This window comes from Mastigoproctus giganteus, chromosome 2, assembly GCF_048544385.1.
Source record: "Mastigoproctus giganteus isolate SK-2022 chromosome 2, ASM4854438v1, whole genome shotgun sequence".
In the NCBI taxonomy this organism is placed as follows: domain Eukaryota; kingdom Metazoa; phylum Arthropoda; class Arachnida; order Uropygi; family Thelyphonidae; genus Mastigoproctus; species Mastigoproctus giganteus.
The window spans coordinates 142,151,044-142,171,011 of NC_143576.1; the positions used below are offsets into that span (position 1 = coordinate 142,151,044).

At 34.9% G+C, this 19,968-nt stretch overlaps 1 protein-coding gene across 1 annotated transcript in view; it reads left to right on the forward strand.

Moving 5' to 3' along the window:
- LOC150089623 (1-phosphatidylinositol 4,5-bisphosphate phosphodiesterase epsilon-1-like) overlaps nucleotides 1–19,968 on the forward strand; it is a 634,994-nt gene that overhangs the window by 493,372 nt on the left and 121,654 nt on the right. The window contains exons 35-36 of the mRNA XM_090390053.1: nucleotides 660–784; nucleotides 18,821–18,984. Of these exons, the coding sequence (XP_090246179.1) occupies nucleotides 660–784; nucleotides 18,821–18,984 (289 nt within the window). The remainder of the gene's footprint in view (nucleotides 1–659; nucleotides 785–18,820; nucleotides 18,985–19,968) is intronic.

Here is a 19,968-nt window from a genome sequence, read left to right on the forward strand (position 1 = left end):
CTAGTTTTTGAATTTGAAGGGCAATTAGAGTGAGTGCCATCTCTGATAGACGTGGCCCTTTTAAAATTTTATGGACCACTGAAAGGGCTTCGAATGTCAGCATCTTCACTGAAAGCTGTTTTTACCATTTTGTGCATTTCTATTGCACTTTTCCCTAATTTTAAACAAAATTTGATGCAGATCCACAAGTAAAATCACTCATTTTAAAATGTGGCAAAACACAAAAAAAAAACAAACAAAAAAACACCTTCTATTCAATGTGCTAGTTCAGGCTGACTACAAATAAATGGGTGAGTCATGCATTACTATGTCTAGATGAGTTATTGAACATTTTGAGACAAGTCACAACTCACTACAGTGGTGAAGTTTTAAGATACAGTCACTCCTCAAACATTTTGATCATATCTCATGTTAGTCTGAATGGCTTTAATTAAATTCAAAAATTTGCATACATTATGTATATGATAAAAGTGCAGTACATTGGACACTAATAATATACAAGAATAACTGATATCTAATATCTTCATTGGAATTGAGAAGTTCCATAAGTTCCTCAAATTAATATCAACTGAATATTTACCCTACTCTTTTAGTCTGATTTATCTTAGAATCAGTAAAAATTCTTTATTGCCAGCATATTTCCTTAACTCTGTTTCCACTCACTGTGAGGCACAACTGATGCGGACCTACCCTGCAGGGATGAGGATTGATTCTTCTAATTTTAATCCAGTCATTTTCTGGGCCTTTGGTATGCATATGGTAGCACTCAACTATCAAACTGAAGGTAAGTTCACTTTTTAACTAAGTCAGCTTTTGACAAGCGAAACCACAAAGTAAGAGCACACAAGTTTCATTACTTATACTTCTTTCAAAAATAAACAAATGTCCATAATGTTTTAACTAATTTATTACTTTCATCAAAAGTTAATTGTAGAAATCATGCCATACTGCCATCACTTAACATACATTAGTTTGCAGACATGAGTGGCATCATACCCATTGCTGTTGTTGTTGTTATTTGGTTTTTTAGGAGCATTAGCAACTAAGGCCATATTGCTCCGGGGATATGCGGTGGTCATTCCCTGACCTTTCCGCATCCTCCATATTTGGTGGTCATGGGCTCGAACCCCGGTCTGATCAAGAAGCGTGTGCTATGCATTGCTGCTCCTGCCCATCTGGCTACGGAGGCACCTACCCATTGCTGATACTGGCCCCTGTTTTTTCAATAATTCCTATATTTCCGGTATTGTATGTATATAATATCCAGTATATGAAATCATACACAGGATATTATATACATACTATATACAGGATAATAAATTTTTCAATAGTTTTTTTTTTCAATATATTTTTCAATAATAGAATTTTCAAACTGTGATCCTAATGGGTGCAATATAATTAATATCTGGAATCTGCTTTCTGGTATGTTTATTTATTTTATTTTATTAATTTGGCCTGTGTGAATTATGTCACGATTTCTTTTATCTTTCTACATTTTTATGCTGTATTTACCTGTATCTTTCTATATTTTTTCTCCTGTGTTTTCCTATGTCTTTGGATACTGCAACCCACTTTTCTACAAATGTTTATTCTATTTTAATCCTTATTTGGCGGAAACACCACATGACTATTCACTTCTCATTTTTGGAGAACATTTGCTTTATCTGGGAACATCCCACTATTCCAACCATTCTTATCACTGCATTTCTGCATCCATCTATTGATAAAATATGATCAGCTGGTTTTAAACTAAGGACTTTTTTCTGTTTAAAAAATAAACTCAGCAATTAGCATGAGGCTTTAATTTTTAAGTGCTGTGTATCCTGTGCAAAAAGGAGCATCTTTCATTAGTACTACCCATCACATTCTAATAAATTCAGAGCCTGAGAGTGATCTATCAGCCCATTTCCTGATGAGACCCTAAATAAAGAAAAAACACGTTTGAATGGTGGATAATTTCAAGTAAGTAAAAAAATTTACCCGTGTTTTAGATAAATATATAACTAAGCACTGATTTCCGAATCTTAACTCGAAAGTATGCTGCCTGATGTGGCCTTACAATTCTGTATTCATCTTTTGATAATGTGTAACTATATAACTTGTGATAATGTGTAACTATATAACTTGTGATAATGTGTAATTATATAACTTGTGATAATGTATAACTATATAACTTGTGATAATGTGTAACTATATAACTTGTGATAATGTGTAACTATATAACTTGTGATAATGTGTAACTATATAACTTGTGATAATGTGTAACTATTTGATTAAGACATTAAGAGCTTTATTTATGTTTAATGTCCATAATATAATAAATAAAATAAATATTTTTCTTAAACCATAATAAGGGATAATGTTATGTGAAACAGATATTAATAGAATAATAAATATAACATTTTCAACATTCTGCTCACCATTATTTATGAAAAACTGCATAATAGCAAGCAGAATGATACTTAATGTGTTTCTCTCGGACATAGTTCTATTTCATTCCATATTATACAGTCATCTCTCTAAGAGTAGTGCAATGCAAATGTATATTGCAGTTACGTAATGTTTAATTAAATAATGATATTAGAAATCACAAACAGGGAGACTTTATGATAGAAATTTTATACTAATGTGCAGGCAAATATATATATAACACAAATTGCAATGTAATATTTTACAAAACTCATTTGATGAATATGTTCACAAATGAATATATTTATTTTAATTCATATATTCATATTTAATATTCATATATTCATTCACAAATGATTATACTGGATGAATATATTCACAAAGGAATTATCTATTTTCTATATCTGAAAGATATTTTGTAACAGATCAGACTCTGCATATACTTATATATATGCTTAATCCTTATTAGACACAATCAATTTTCCCATCAGAAATTGCATTTTCCAAGACTATAAAGATTGTGTTCTGAATAAAAAAAAAAGCCACAAAAAATGTGCTGCCTTTTATTCTCCCCCCGAGCTATGCCACTGCTTGAATTCCTGCTGGAATGTAAGTGGCATAAGTAATACAATGTTTCTTAATATTTAATTTTTTTTTAAATATAAAGAAATAATAGATTTAATAGACAAAAAATAATAGATTTACATTTCTGCCTCCATCAATTCACATGAATTTTGACCCCTCCCCATTCCAAATGCTGGGTCTGTGCTACTAGTCTCATGGTTTGATATTTGTTACGTTGATAGTTAAAAGTCTCCACTAAGTATATTTTAAAAGTCAAAAAAGAGTGGTTAGGCTAGTCCTTTATTAAAAAAAAAAAAAAAAAAAAAAAAAAGGAAGTTTCTTCTTACTTGGGATCATTTCACATCCTAGCATTGTCTGGCTTTATATGCATTTCATTGGAGAGTGGTAGGGATATTACCTAACAGTGATAAATATCTTTGATGCATGCTGGAAAAAAATATTAGTTATAAGTTTCTGCATTTATCTCTTGTTAGGATGCAGAAGTTAGCATTTTAAAACATTAAGGAATTTTGTATAGTTTTATTGTAATGATGACTCACTTTTATTAGAAATAAAATTAACCAGGTTATTCCTATTAAACAATAGCCTGGAGATTCACATTCGTGGAAAGATTGGTGAGTATTTTAGAAGTTTTAGTTATTTGTTTAGTATAATCTTTGGCATGCATGAAAGAAGAGTGCAATGTACAATTATCAGCAAAAAATTAATGAACTGCAGTCATCAGAAGATAAATTGATATGTATAGAAAGGAAACAGTAAGTTAGAAAATAATCTTGGAAGTTATTCACAAATTATGTTATGAAAGGTTTAATTATTTAATTAAATCTTTCCAATTAATTGCCTCATGCCTTGGTGAAAATGTTAACATGCATTTTGGAGATGGTTGGGTTAGTTCATACAAATACACATAACAGGTTTTTCTATCAAAAATAAATAAATAATCTGACTTGAACTGGAGTATCTGGACTCTCATTAAAATAACTCCTTTTATATCAGTTCTAACAAGCCTGTCACCGAAGAAATATAAATTCCTAGATTTGAACCTTCCTATAGCATTTGAGAATCTAACTAATATATACCAGTTTAGTATTTTCATTTATGGTAATTAAATTTGTTATTTGGTTTTTAGGAGCATTAGCAACTAAGGCCATGTTGCTCTGGGGATATGCGGTGGTCATTTCCTGACCTTTCCGCATCCTCTGTATTTGGTGGGCACGGGCTCGAACCCCAGTCTAATCAAGAAGTGTGTGCTGCACACTGCTGCTCCTGCCCACTTGGCTACGGAGGTGCCTGGTAATTAAATAAACTGTTTAATGTGATTATGATGAACAACAGTTGACTTTTCCCACATTTTGGTGCATACTGTATTATTAATCTGTTATCTAATTAAATTAAACTAAATGCATATTTACTCTTTTGTCGGTGACAAAAAGGAGTTCTAAGAGAAAAAAAAAAGGGGTAATTACAGGTCTTGTAATTACCCATTTCACTCTTGGAACCCCTTTATGTGAGGCTGATATGTTGTTTAGAACATTACAGGTGTTCACTGAAGAAGTGGTACAGGAAGTACCACAACACATCTGAGAATAATCTGTAGTTCTTTAAGAAATTACAGGCAAATTACATTCCACACTGGTTTAATTGCTCATTATTTTGCCAATTTATAGTTATCATTAATGTTATTTTTATTTTATAGAGATATCAGTGCTCCAGTTTTGTATAAATTGGAATGTGACCCATGGTGGAGGGTACTGTGGTTATTTTATTTTATTTTATTTTTTTTTCAGCAAAGCTCTTCATTTAAAAAATCATAAAGTATTTACTCAATCTTTTGAATATCCTTAACTTCTATTTTAACTTCTAACATATCACTTTTGATTAATTTAATTAAGCCTCCCTGCCCCATTCTGAGTTTTTTAACTAAACGGCAAAACATCTTTCCACTTTCTGATACTTGTTTTCTATTTATTTCTTTATGATATATAATTATATCAACCTAGTTCCTCTGATAATTCCACTTCTTTTTTGCATAAGCTTCTAACATTGCTGGTTTCTTGATGGTTGTCACCATAGCTTATTTAGCACTCTGTGGTCTAGTTCCCTGACAAGTACAGCTGGGACCTTGTTGACCTGGCAGCATCGCAGTTGGTATGAGTCTCAACTGCTTTGTCTCATCATGGTAACAGGTTTAATTATTTAATTAAATCTTGCCAATTAATTGCCTCATGCCTTGGTGAATTGTTCCCTGATGTCCTCAATTTTAGAAGAACAGCCATCTAGAACTGAGGATATTGTTATAATTGCACACAGGCTTTACAAAATCTGGTTCCATAAGCACACAGTGCTTCCATAGCCAGGTGGGCAGGAGCAGCAGTGCGTAGCACACGCTTCTTGATTAGACCGGGGTTCAAGCCCTTGACCACCAAATACGGAGGATGTGGAAAGGTCAGGGCATGATCACCGCATATCCCCAGAGCAATATGGCCTTAGTTGCTAATGCTCCTAAAAACCAAATAACAAACAACCATAAGCACAAGGATAAGTTTAGTCAGCTTTCCAAACAATTCCATTAACAAACAATTCAGTTAACTTCATACAAGATCTTATTGGCATCCTCTTGTTTTAGGAATTGGGTAAGGCTGCCTTCAAACTGGATAGTGGTAGAATCAACCACCTAAGATAAAGAGTATCTCCATAATAGTTAAGTTTAATCAAATCAGTGTAATTCATTTGTTTTATAATATTTATGACAGCATTGCAGCAAAGGAGAGGGGCAAGCAGTTACCCCTAAAGGTTTTAAAAGTTTCAATATTTTTAATCTCAAATTTAGTTTCAGTATTTCTGATTTTAGCAGTTAAAAATAAATGTGTTTAATTTCAAGTTTAAGTTTAAAGTCCATTAGCAAGGTTAAATTTTATGTTATCTTTTAACCCACTAGAAAACCTAGAAATTATAGAAAATTGTAAAGGTAAACCATCTTATTTAAATGTTTTGCAGTCACTGAAGAAATACAGGAAGTCTCCTGTATTTCTTCAGTGACCTAGGCTATTTTATAGCCTAGGCCATTTGATGCACTGAATATTTTAATAAAATAGATTAAGAAATACTAAGGTTGAAGTGCTTTAGTTTATTATATTTTGAAATTTAAAACTATTACATTTGGTATTAAAATGTGCACCTTCTTAAGAAGATTTTGCTTAAGCTGTTTTTCCCACCTGAGCAAGTTCAAATTGAAAAAATGCTCCATAAACTTAACTCACCAGTGGGCATACAAGCATATGCAAAGCATTACTAAAAGAAAAAACCATAGTGTTCTTTTTCATATGTGTTGAACTGTATGATGCCTGTGGTTTTTTTTTTCAGTGAAGTGTGCTATGTGTTCATAAGCTGATTTGCATTTACTTAAGGCCAAAAAATCCAGAATAACTAAAGGAGAGGAACTGTGCTATCCCTTCCTAAGATTGGAAATATATAACTCTGATTGAAAGAGGAATTCCTTTTTCAATCAGAATTATAGTTTTATCTTTTAATCTCTTAGGGATTATTTTAATCTCTGACAGGATTCAAACTCAGACCTCTCCAAAAGAGTGACAAGAGGTGAAACCACTACTGACAACTTAGTGGGTAATATATCATGAAATCACTATAGATAACCAACTAAGATTTCTCTTATTGTTGAAATTTAAAAAATATATTATTTGCACTTGTATTCATTATAATATATTAAAATAACAATAACATTTTAACATTTTAGATTGCATGATTTTTATTTCTTTCCCTTATTTCAAAATATTGAGTGGTGCACAAAATATGTGGCAAGAGTATTGGAAGTAGGTTCTTTTATTGGTGCATGTATCTTTGCTCTAGCTCTCAAATGTTAGGTCATGTGATGTGGGCTGATGTTATTAATCTGTTATTAATCATGCTAATCACCTTTTCTGGTTGCTGATGCTATGTTATAGGGAAAAAGAACTGTTCATTAATGGCATTTAGAATTTTAAAATCAAGGTGAACACAATGTACTTTAATATCAGACAAAAATTACAATAAATAAAAACAAACTCTATATCATGGGATCCTGATTTACTAATACCTGTAGCAGTCATACTAATTTACTAATACTCTGCTACATTGCCAATAGCTATTCGGTAAGAGAGGCAAGAAATTTACATGCCCTTTGCCAAGAGTACTGACAGTTCTCAGGAAGGGTACTGAAAGCAGGGGTATTGTAACTGAAAACTGGCATCTAGAATGCAAGATTCCCAGCTGTCAGTCATGATTAATAAAAGTGAAAGAGAGAACATCAGTACACATCACACAACCAAACACATGAGAGCTATGGCAAATCTTTCCATAGTGATAAATGGTTCACTTTTAACACTCTTCCTATGTAATCTTTCTACAGCAGTTAAGGCCAGCCCTGTGCACTTTACTACTAGTGGAGATATACAGTATTAGGTTTCAATCTTTTTAAACATTGCCAGATTTATGAGATTCCACTGCTTATAAATATACCAAAATCCAACAAAGACATATGTATACATGCTGTCTCCTTCTGGTTTCATAATCTCCTTCTGGCATTCCACTTCCTTTATTCGGCACACTTGCATTTTATATTCTATTAAATTTAGCTTTCAGCAATGTTCCTCTTCATAAGGTTTCATTTCTGCAGCTCTTATAACTGTGGCATTAAGTTTAAAGCATCTGTTTAAAGTGGCTTTTATCAAGCTTTCTCTTCTCTATAATTTTTTTCAACAAAAAGATGAATAGCTTCTCACACGAGCCTCTATCAAAATTTGACTTCTGTTAATCTCTGGAAACCTTACACTAGGTCTACCCTTCTCTAGTTATAAAAAGCAGAAAGAAAACAAAATGTAGTTTGACATGATAATGCTAATTCACATTGTTTTTCTGCATTTACTGTTTAGGGATGCCACTATCAGTCCAGTGATAGAGGTTGGAACTGTGAAACTATTATTCATGAAAACTCAAAAGCAGTGATATGGCAGTTTTTGAGCTATTAGCAGTAGCATTAGCATTAGCAAATGCTACAAGAAAGCAAGCTTATACAACATCAGCAAAAAAAAAAAAAAAAAAATACACTTCCCATTTCATCCATTCCCTTCAATACATTATCTAGTTCGCCCTTGAATTTATTTAAGCTATCAACTTTCACAACAACAACAGATGGAAGTTTCGTTCTGGCAATCAAACACACGCTGGTTAAAGGCAAACTTCTGTACATCAGTTCTGCAACCGTCCTTCCTCAATTTGAATTTATGCCCTCTCGTGTGCATAATCTGAGCAAAAGGAAGAATCCCATCAGCACTGGACTTGCTCAAACCATTCCTTGCCTTAAATACCTCAATCAGATCACCTTGTAGGTGCCTGATCTCCAGACACTGCAGTTTTCAGAAGTGAAGCCTTTTTGATAAGAGCACCCCTTTATTTCCTTTGCCAATCTGATTTCCCTTCTCCGTACTCGATCCAGCAGCTCCACATCCTCCATGAAATGGGGCCTCAGCCTCCAAACCTGTATGCAGAACTCAAGATGTGGCCTGACCTCCTTATCCCTGCTAGTAAAATTCTTGTATATCATTGACAAAACCCATGAGTTGTCCTGGCAGACTGCAATTACCCTCAGGTCTTTTTCATTTTCCACTACCCTCAGTATAGTATCACACAATTGATACGTTATTCTGGGATTATATCTACTCATATGCAGTACTTCACATTTGTCAATGTGAAAGTTCAGTTGCAATTCCTCAACCCAACTGCATAACTTTTCTAGATCCTGTAACAGTAGCATATCATCATTACTGTCATTAATCACCCTGCCAACCTTTGTATCAGCTGAAAATTTGGACATTAAGCCTGATATTCCTTCATCAATATCATTGATAAATACAGAAAAAAAAAAAAAAAATGGGTGCAATGTCAAACCCTGGGGAACTCCACTAATAACATTAGTATGTGAAGAGCAGTGTCTACTGATTACCACTCTATGTCTTCACCGAATCAATCATCCCTTTTTCCATAGCAGCAACTTGACCTTAATGCTACACTGCTCTGATTTTGTATGGCAGTCTTTTATGTGCAACAGTATCAAAAGCTTTCTGAAATCCAGGTATATGATATCAAAATTAATTTCTGCATCCAGTTCCTTTGTGACCACATCATAGTTTCCTCTAAAATTTGTCAGACAATTTTTCCCCATAACAAACAAATGCAGTGTCTGAAGTATAACTGCAGTCTTGTCTAGATGGTCCTGCATTACTTCTTTTAACCAGTGACTCCTTTATTTTCCCCATAACAGAAGTTAAGATAACAGATCTGTAATTACTCATTTCAACCTTTGATCCCCCTCCCCCCTATGAATTGGAGATACATTTTCACATCTCCAGTCTGCAGGACTCTGAATCCAAAGATGCTCTCATAATTATGGCTAAGGGTTTGCTTACTTCCTTTGCTGCCTCCCTTAATTGGATAGATCCCACCACCCCAGGTTCCTTTCTTATGTTTAACTTGAACATTTTCTCTTCTACTTTCCTCTCAGTTAATACAAAATAATTTAGCTTCCCATTAGAGTTTGATAAACTTCTGGCATCCACTCCCCTCTAAGAATTCCTCATGTGTGAATATACATGCAAAATACTCATTCATTTTGTCAGCAACTTGAGCAGGATCATCAACAGTCGAACAACTGTGATCAAGTGGACCAATTTGATTCATCCCCTTCCTTCCTTCCTTCCTTCCTTCCTTCCATAAGTAAAGTCTTTTTCTGTTTTTCTTTGAGTTCTTTGTCAACGATTTCTCGTAATCTACCTTCACTTGCCTAACCTCCTTTTTGACTTGATCACAGACTAATTTAAATCTACCATAGTTGCCTGATAATTTATATCCTTTCCATGCGTTTCTCTTCTCTGTCATGAATGACATTAGTTCATCTGACAAAAATTTAGGCCTAAACCTTGAACAGTATTTTATAGTTGGTATGAAAAGCCTAGTAGCTTTTGTGATTAATTCCTTGAATGCTTCCCATTTAGAATTTGCTAGTAGTGACATCATCAGTTGGTCTTACTGTATACAATTTAGAAACTGTCTGAGACCACTGTAGTAACCTTTACGAATGCAAAAAAACTTCCCTTTATCGTTGATGGTAGGAAATCCCACATCAGTACACTGTGATTACTGCCACCTAGTTGTTCCTTTATCTGCAGATTCTTAGTGCATGAATAATCACTACTGATAAGGAGACGAAGAGTATTACTCCCTCTGGTTGCCATTCTAATATGCTGCTGTAGAAAACAGTCATCCAGTAAATCCACAAAAGTCTTACTACAGTGTGAGTCTCCAACCCACAAGTACCAGTCAACATCTGGAAAGTTAAAATCTCCCATTATAAGACATTCTGCTTTACTGGCCCATTCTGTTTCTCTTTACAGTTGGTCATTGTACTCATCAGAGTTATCAGGCTTATAACATGCTCCTCTTCTTTTTTTTTCTTCCCCAGTGCTTACGTCACACCAAACTGATGCAACGTTGCACTGGCCACCCTTGTCAGCTGGATGTACTGCCCTCCTCCTATCCCATCTGGTCTTTCTGAACACATTGTACTGCTCATATTAAAATTCTGTATCCCTTATATCTGAATGACACCACATCTTTGATATCCCAACAATGTCTGCATTTGATGTCTTGACCAGCACTTCAAATTCATCAAATTTATTTTCTGTACTCCCAGCATTGGTGCACATGCACCTGTTCTTACTCTTAATTACCTTAACACAGCCCATGTATTTAGTTTTTCTATGATGACGCTCAGCAGTTCTTGAAATCCCCGGCACCTTGGTTTCCAGGCTGCTGCTTGTTTCAATAGATTCAGGGCAAGAATCACTTTCACTTCTGCCTGCAGCTATTGTTAATCTATTATTTTATGAATCCCCCCCCTCAAGCTAGCAGTTTCCAACCCACCTAAGACTGCCCTCACAGCATCAGCAAATAGTCTTGCACTCTTTCTATTTAAGTGTATCCTGTTGCTCATGTAGAAGCAGTCTCTCCTGTTAACAAGCACAGACAATGCTGAGAAAAATTCTACCCCATGAGTTTAACAGTGACAAATGCAAAGTACTGCATATGGGTAGCAATAACCGAAGAGAAACGTACCAACTGGGTGGTACTACACTCAGGGAAGTTGAAAGTGAAAAAGACCTGGGGGTAATTGTGCAGTCAAATATAAAGTTCACTGAGCAGTGCAGATGGGCTGCCAGGGCAGGTCATGGAGTCTTGTCAATGATATATAGGAATTTTGCTAGCAGGGACAGGGAAGTCATAATCCCGTTATATAAGGCAACAGTCAGGCCATACCTAGAGTACTGTGTACAGGTCCGGAGGCCTCATTTTAGGAAGGATGTAGAGATGCTAGAACGAGTACAAAGAATGGCAACAAGATTGGTGAGGGGAACAAAGGAGTGCTCTTACCAAGAAAGGCTTAAGTTCTGCAAATTGCAGTGCCTGTAGAGTAAGCACCTGCGAGGTGATCTGATTGAGCTGTATAAGGCCTTGAATGGGTTGAGCAAGCTGAATGCTGATGGGATTCTTCGTCTTGCTCAGACTAAGAACCTGAGGGGGTACAGTTTCAAATTGAGGAAAGATAGTTGTAGAACAGATGTGTGGAAATTTGCCTTTAGTCAGCGGGTAGTTGATTGGTGGAACAGGCTTCCATCTTTTGTTGTGGAAGCTAACAGCCTAAATAAATTTAAGGCTGAGCTGGACAGTCATTTGGAACGAATGGAGGGATAAAATGGGAGGGTTTTTTTTTTTTTTTTGGCTGATGCTGCATATGCTTGCTTTCTTGCATTGTATGCCTCTACTAATGCTAATAAGTTCTAAGTAGTTATAATAGATAATAAATTTATCTAACTAAAAGCATCCTACTGATTCAAACTTTCAAGCTACCTGATTTCCACAATTAAAAATTAACCAATTAAATTGAAAGTAACAAACAAGTTTATTAGCTAAAACAAAAAAATATATATATGCCAACCTACATGATTAGAGCCTACAAGCTACTTATTTACCATAATTAAAAACCTGCAATTCCACTAATATGCACTATACTACTAGTTACAAGATACTATATTTATGCCAAATCACCAATACAAAAATCTCTACAAATATTAATGTTGTATACATACTGTGTAATAAACACTAAGAAATACTGTTCAAGATTTAGAAGCAATGTCATGAACAATGGCAACACATCTGGCAAAATAAAGTTGGTAACAAGCTAGTCTCTATAAAAAAACATCTCAAACCATGGAAATCCAGTATATGCAAGAACAGACACGAAAAAGTCATACTACCTGAGATAGGATACACACACATGTAGCACACCTTTATTTTCTTATGGCCACTAATTCACCACAGTGCACAAACTAAAACACCCAGCTTACTGTCCAGCATATGCTCATAGATTGCCCCAAATATAGTAGTTACCAATAAACTGTGTTTTCCCTATTCTCCACAATGAACACCTCCTAGCAGATAAACCACATGTAGAAAAAATATTTACTTTCCTTAAATGTATACAACTCTACAACACAGTCAAGGTAGGATTACCCATTAAGGCAATGAGGCGCATGCTTACCAGGCTTTTGGGGTCCCCAAGCGAAGACATTTTCCTACAGTGTTCTAAAATAGATTAATGTTTTCAGTAAACATCATAAAAATCTTGATTATTTTAAGTGAAAATTTTTTCAAAACAATTATTACGTTTTAATACGTATTTTAAACAGTGCGGACTATCTATGCTTTAAATAATGCCATAATACCAATGGCTGTAATGAGCCAAGAGTGATTAAATGCCTTATCCCTAATTTCCATTGAACACGAGTTTTCCGAAAAAATAAACTTTGAAGACATAATCAATAAATTTGCGAATTCTAAAATTCGCAAAGTAAATTTATAAAAACGACAATAAAAATTATTCATTAAACTAAAAAGTTTTATTATTTATCATCCTTTAACCCTTTAACAGGCAGAAAAATCTAGAAGTTCAAAAAATTCAAAAGTACAAAATTTCATTTATTTGCCACCTAACTTTTATTATTATTTTTTTTATTCTTTTTTTTTATTCTTTTTTTTTTATTATTATTTTTTGGGGGTTCCCCAAATATAATTTGCCTATGGGCCCCAACAATCCTTAATCCGCCACTGAACACAGTCTAAACTTCAACCACAGTCATACATATAAAATTATGTGTTTAACTTACCATAGTTAGGCTTATTATGGTCTTTGCTGCCCTTATGCTGTAAAGCTCATAAACAAATCTTCCCCCACCCTCCCCCCAATATACTAAGTTACCAATCTTTGTAGCACACATATTTAACCTATTTTCCTTTTATGGACAACTTTCTGCCAATCTTACAGGCACTGCATTCATTTTACAAATTTTAAAAGAACCTCAATGTATCTTTTTATGTACATTTTTCTTATTTGCACAGAGCAGCATTAACAGTGTTGTGAAATGTAAGCCAATGCAGGCTTACAGCAGTCATTTATGTGAAACAGTATCAAAAGCTTTATGAAATACAGTAAACCCTCGCTATTCGCGGTATCTGTATTCGCGGTCGCTGATTTAATATAAAATGAAACCTAAAAAAATGTGAATTTTAAAGTGCTGTGAACATTTTCCGCCATAAAAAAACATGGGCGTGGCTAAAATTATCTTTCCCAGTCAAAACAGCGCTCGGTGGGTGGGGGGAGAGGGGTGAAAAAATCACGAGCGTGGATGTTTCTCGCTAATCCTTGTTCAGTATGTGTTATGCGCTTGTCATGGAAGGTTTCATCGTTTGCTTTTAATTTATATGCTTATAAATTGAATGAATTTATCAATTTATAAATTGATATGCTTACAAAAGTGATAAATCTACCGTTTTGCGTTGTAAAATAGACTTTTTTTCGAGTGTGTTAACGGAAGAAAGTGACTTTATTGTGGACAAGTTCTTTCTAACCCATACAAAAATATGGCTACAAATAACAAGGGAAATGTGAAAAGATCAAAGAAGGTGATGACATTAGCGAATAAAATTGAGTTATTAGACAAAATTTCTAATGGTGAAAGTGTCTCCTCAGTGGCAAAACATTATAAAATCAATGAGTCAACAGTATGATCAATCAAAAAATCGGAAGAAAAAATCCGCCGTAGTGTCCGTGAAAACGCGCTAATTGCTTCAAAAATTTGCTCTGTAACTCGTGAAGTTAAATTATAAAAAATGGAAAAAGCTTTATATCTGTGGATAGAAGCCGAACTCAAAATAAAATTCTGTTAAGTTCACTCATTATTCGTGAAAAGGCAAAACTCCTTTATCAACACTTTAGCGAAACTGGTGATAGCACTGGCGGGATAAGTTTTTTAGCTAGCAAAAACACTGGTTTGAAAGATTTGTTTGAAATTTCTAATAAATATTAATTTAATATTAAATTGTTTCTTATTTTCATTTCGATGCCACATGCTTGCATTTCACTATGTACTGTCTATGTACATAGTCATATTATGAAGGTACATATATAATACATACATAGACAAAATTTTAGACTAGTTTTTCTTATATATTTCATACTTTGGAACGGAACCCTTTATTACTATGGGAGCCATAATTCAGTATTCGCGTTTTCGGTATTCGTGGCATTTCTCAGGAACGTAACCCCCGCGAATAGTGGGGGTTTACTGTATAAGTATATGATGTCAAAAATTTTTTTTTAGAACCAGTTCCTTTGTGACTACCTCATTGTAGCTAATCAAATTGGTCACACACAATTGCCTCCTAACAAATCCGTGCTATGACTTTTGTATAACTCCATTCCTGTCAAGATGATCCTGTATATTACCTTACCTTACTGATCGAAACCAATTTTTATCCTAGTCAAACCGAAACTTTTTATATAAATAAAATCACTAGCATTAGTTTCTGCTGCTTCATAATAATAAAAAAATAAACTTTCATATTCAAAATTCAGTATTAATAATTATATAACAATAATAATTATCCAAAATAATTATCAGTATCAATTATTAAAAAATATATATCTGTGCTGTTTGACCAGGTTAAGCATCAGTGACATGGATGGAAAGCTTGTCATTCCTCCATGTTCATATGTCCAGCCGAATTTTTTTTTACAAGCTGGCCTGACGCTCTTGGTTTTATTTTCATGTTTCCTTTACCCAACATCAATGCAAACATTTATCGCATTTAGTAGTCATGAGCTTGAACTCCCATCCACTCAAAGAGCACGTGCCACTGCACTTGCATTCCTGACCACTCTGCTACATCCTAGCCTACATTAATTATAAAAAAAGAAAATGTAAAAAAAATTTCAATTTAATTTCAAAATGAATATCAATATCCACCTCTACCTGCCACCTTCTCTTCACTTACTTTTTATTGCAAATTGTTGTGCAGAAATAAAATAGAGTCAACACTGTCGCTATTTAAATTGGTCTGACGCTCCTGTACTGCTAATCAGGCTGCACTAAAATTTATTTCAGAGCTTGCACTGCTGGCAGATCATTTCCATGAATGGAGTGCAAATTTCAATGAATTTTGTAGATGTCGGAGAAGTGCACCTTATTGGTAAATTAAAATTGTCGACATCAAATAATACATATTTTTTCTAAAAAACTTTAAAACCTAAAAAAATATATGTAAGAAATAGACCGAAAAAGTCCAAAATGTTTGAAATAATAATTCATTACAATTATTTGTACCCAACTGGAGCCTGAACATAATTTTTGTTACCTGACCCAAGGGTCAGGTCAGGTCAGGCCAAAGACTGAGGGCCAGGCCCGGGCTGTACTCCCAGGACTTTTTTTTCTCCACTACTTTAAGTATAGTGAAAAAAAAAACTGTGAGTAAATACCAACACACAGTTAGTATGATATTCTGGGATTACTTTTTTTTTTTTTTTTTTATGGAAACCCCAAACACGAAAGGTGTCAAAACCTATAGTACTTAGTACCATGCATGGGATGAAAGAGAAGTATGGGGGGAATGCCAGAAACTTTGCTCTAGAGACTAAACATGGGTTTCACCACTTCAAGCCTCCAATAAGCAAAGTGGTGGTATTGCACTGGTCGATGAGTCATCTACCACTTTGATTGCTATCCATATGCAGTACTTTGCATTTGTCAATGTTAAACTTCAATTGCCAGTTCTCAGCCCATTTGCCCAATTTTTCTAGATCTTGCTGCAGTAGAATACCCCTGATTATTGTCATTAACTACCCTGACAACTTTCATATCATCTGCAGACTTTTTTTTTTTATGAAAACCCCAAACACGAGAGGCTTGTTGTTATTTGGTTTTTAGGAGCATTAGCAACTAAGGCCATATTGCTCTGGGGATATGCGGTGGTCATTCCCTGACCTTTCCGCATCCTCCGTATTTGGTGGTGATGGGCTCGAACCCTCGTCTAATCAAGAAGCATGTGCTACACACTGCTGCTCCTTCCCACCTGGCTACGGAGGCGCCACACAAGAGACATTAGAACCTATAGTACTTAGTACCGTGCATGGGTTGGAGGTTGAGAAGACAAAAGAAGATATTTGTTGACATTAGACTTGAACTTCTGTAGACTATAATTTTCAGGAAATATGTATGAAGGATGGTTGTTCCAGAAAATGGCAGTTGATTGAATAAACGAGGAGGATGAAAAGTTGGTTCTGTGAGTTTGAAGTTGGGCAGTAAATGGATGTTGGCTGGTGGTGGCACATGTTCGGACTGCTTTGAAAGAGAGAGAGAGAGAGAGAGAGCAGGAATTATAGAAGCCAATAGAAGAACAGTGCCCATAGAAGTATCTGTAGAAATGGCATGCAGCAGAAACAGTACATCTATGAGAAGGCGAGTGGAGAGACTCTGTTAGAGATGAGTCATTAATTAATCTAACTGCCCTCTTCTGAATGGAATCTAGAAGCCTGAGAGAGGTCTTGGAGGCACCACCCCACTTTTGGCAAACAATATTCCATGGTAGAGCAGATTTGCAATTTGTAGAGTGAACAGCTGTTTGGAAGAAAAGTAATGCCATGAGCAAAAGAGAAAACCAAGATTTTTAGATGCAGAGGAAGCAATATTTGTAATGTAAAAAAGATAAAGTGCAGCCCTTATCAACCCACTGCATGATGGAAGCCTCCTCAACAATTCATGCTGAGGGAAATGGACCATAATCTGCCACGCTGGCTGGTCCAGTGCGGGTTGGCAGATCGACCGTATTCAGCAGTCAGGGGCTTGAACCCCGGTCTACTCAAAGAGCGTGTGCTACTGCACTCCTGCTCATGACCACTCGGCTACAGAGTCCTTATGGCTACGGAGGCCTTATATTTGTAATGTGCTTGTGCCAAAAGTGATTAGAAGTGAGGGTAATCCCAAAAAGAGATATATCAACTTGCCTATAAATCAGAATGTCACCAAAGATAAGCATAGGAGCAGAAGAATCCTTTTTGTGAGATATAAGACAAGACCGAGTTTTAGAAGGATTGAAATCAATTAAGTTGTCTTTTTCCCACTGGAGAATTACCTGGAGGGACTTGGGTATTACGATATGGTCAGATATGAAGTTCTCCGAGCATTGTAGACTGGTTGCAAGGAGGGCCCATGGTGTCCTATCGAACAATCACTAGTAGATTTAATGACATCATAATCCCATTATATAAGGTTATTATTAGACCACACTTGGAATACTGTGTTCAAGTATGGAGACCGTACCTAAAGAAAGACATTGTGCTTCTTGAAAGGATCCAAAGATGGGTAACTTGCCTGGTGAATTGGGAAAGGGCATCCATATGAGGAAAGACTTCAAATATGTGGGTTGCAGAGCTTGGAAACTAAGCACCTTAGAGAAGACTTGATTGAGATGTTTAAGGCTCTGAGAGGTATAAGCAAAATGAATAAGGTTGAAATTTTCACGGTTATAAATGATTCTAGAACAAGGAGCCATAATTTCAAGTTATGGGAGGTAGTTGTTTAGACTAAATTGCAGGAAATTTTATTTTAGCCAGCGAGTTATAAATTACTGGAATAAGTTACCTACATGCATGACAGTTTGGGGAAAATCAAAGGTCAGCTGGATAATTACCTAAGGGAGGAGGGAAATGCATAGGTTGTCCATTTCCTTTTCTCTTTATTTTTTAAAATTTTATTCTTATTATTATTTTTTAAAATTTTATTCTTCTTATTATTTTTTTTTAATTTTCTTCTTATTATTATTAATTTGTTTTTATTCTTATTATTTTTTTTTATTTTTTTTTGTTAGTTTATTTTATTTATTTTTTGTTAGTTTATTTTATTATTATTTATTTATTTATTTTATTATTATTATTTTTTTTTTGGCTGGCTGTTGCAGCATAAGCCACAGGCCTCCTTGCACCATGTGCCCATTACTAATACTAATACCATTAATAAATATAAAAAACAACACTGGGCTGAGCACTGAAACCTGGGGAACTCCACTAATAACAGTAGCCCAAGAAGAACAATTACTCAGGTCCCCCTTTGAAATATATTTTTGATCCTTCTTTTGACAATGGAGGAGGAAGATCAAAGGGTGAAGTGAGAGTTTTGATTGAATTAAAACTGTGAAATATGAAAAACTTAATCCTCTCTTACGCATTCACCACCCGCCCCCACTGCATCTGTGTGTGTGCATGTAATCTCCAACATTATTATTCTTTTCTTATGATCCTCATAAAATCAAATTTTTATTTTAAAGTTCTTTCACATGTTTTTAATGTGTCTCTATATTCCTTATTCTTTCTATCTTTCTCATACAGACTCTGCACTTCATGTGAACACTGCTATGTTTGAGCAGAATGGACGCTCTGGTTTTGTTCTGAAACCACGAGTAATGTGGGATCGCACTTTGATGATGTATGGACGTTTCAACCCCTGGGATAAAGAGTTTGATGGACTGCATGCTATTAGTTACTCCATTATGGTAAGGTAACAGAACAAGCATAAAACGTTTTTTTTTTTTGTGTGTCTGGGAAATATATAAATATCACAGATAAGTCACATAGAGTGTTGTTTTACATAAATATAATAAGTAGATACTTTGCTATGCATGTCAAAAGGTAAAAAGACAATTAATAACTCGAAGTAACTGAAATTAGAAATTTAAATGTAATACATATAACAGTTCTTTCTCTCTCACTCTTGTCTTTCTCTTCAACAGTGAATTTTTAAGCTGAAAATTGGTCACATACATAGAGTCCTCACATGGGATATAACGAAATAAAGAGAACAGGTATCCCTCAATGAGAGAGAGAGAGATATTGGCTATTGAACACACACACTTGTATAGGCATAATATAAAATAATAAAATATGAAAACTTGAAGTTGCTGACAAATATTAAGTATGAAGATACATGGTTGGTTGGGCTGTGCTAACTTGAAAGTGATATGCATGATAGAACTGGAAACTGGCCTTCTTCTACCCTTGCACCTCAAAACTGGGTTTGATGAAACAGTGTGTGAAAACTTTACCTCAGGAAGGTCTCTGCTTCAACTACCTTTGTAATAAATTCCCATAGAGAAGCCAAAACAAGGCATTTTTTTGGACCTCAAATTCACAAACCGATGAGAGACCAAGATTTTGAGGGAACTATGAATAAAAGAGAAAAACAGGCATGGATTAACTTCAGGGCTGCTGTTGAGAACTTCTAAGAATACAACAACAGACTACAAGAATATAGTTGAAAATATGTTGGCAAACTTCAAGAAGCTGGGCTGCAACATGAGTGTCAAAGTACAATTTTTACACTCTCACATTGACTACTTCCCAGAAAATGTAGGAAGTATTAATAAAGAATAGTTTCACCATGACATTGGACATAATATGAGGTACAAGGGGCATGGAATGTCAATATGATGGCTGACTGTTGCTAGTTGCTGAAGAGGGGCTGTAAAATAGAAGGATCT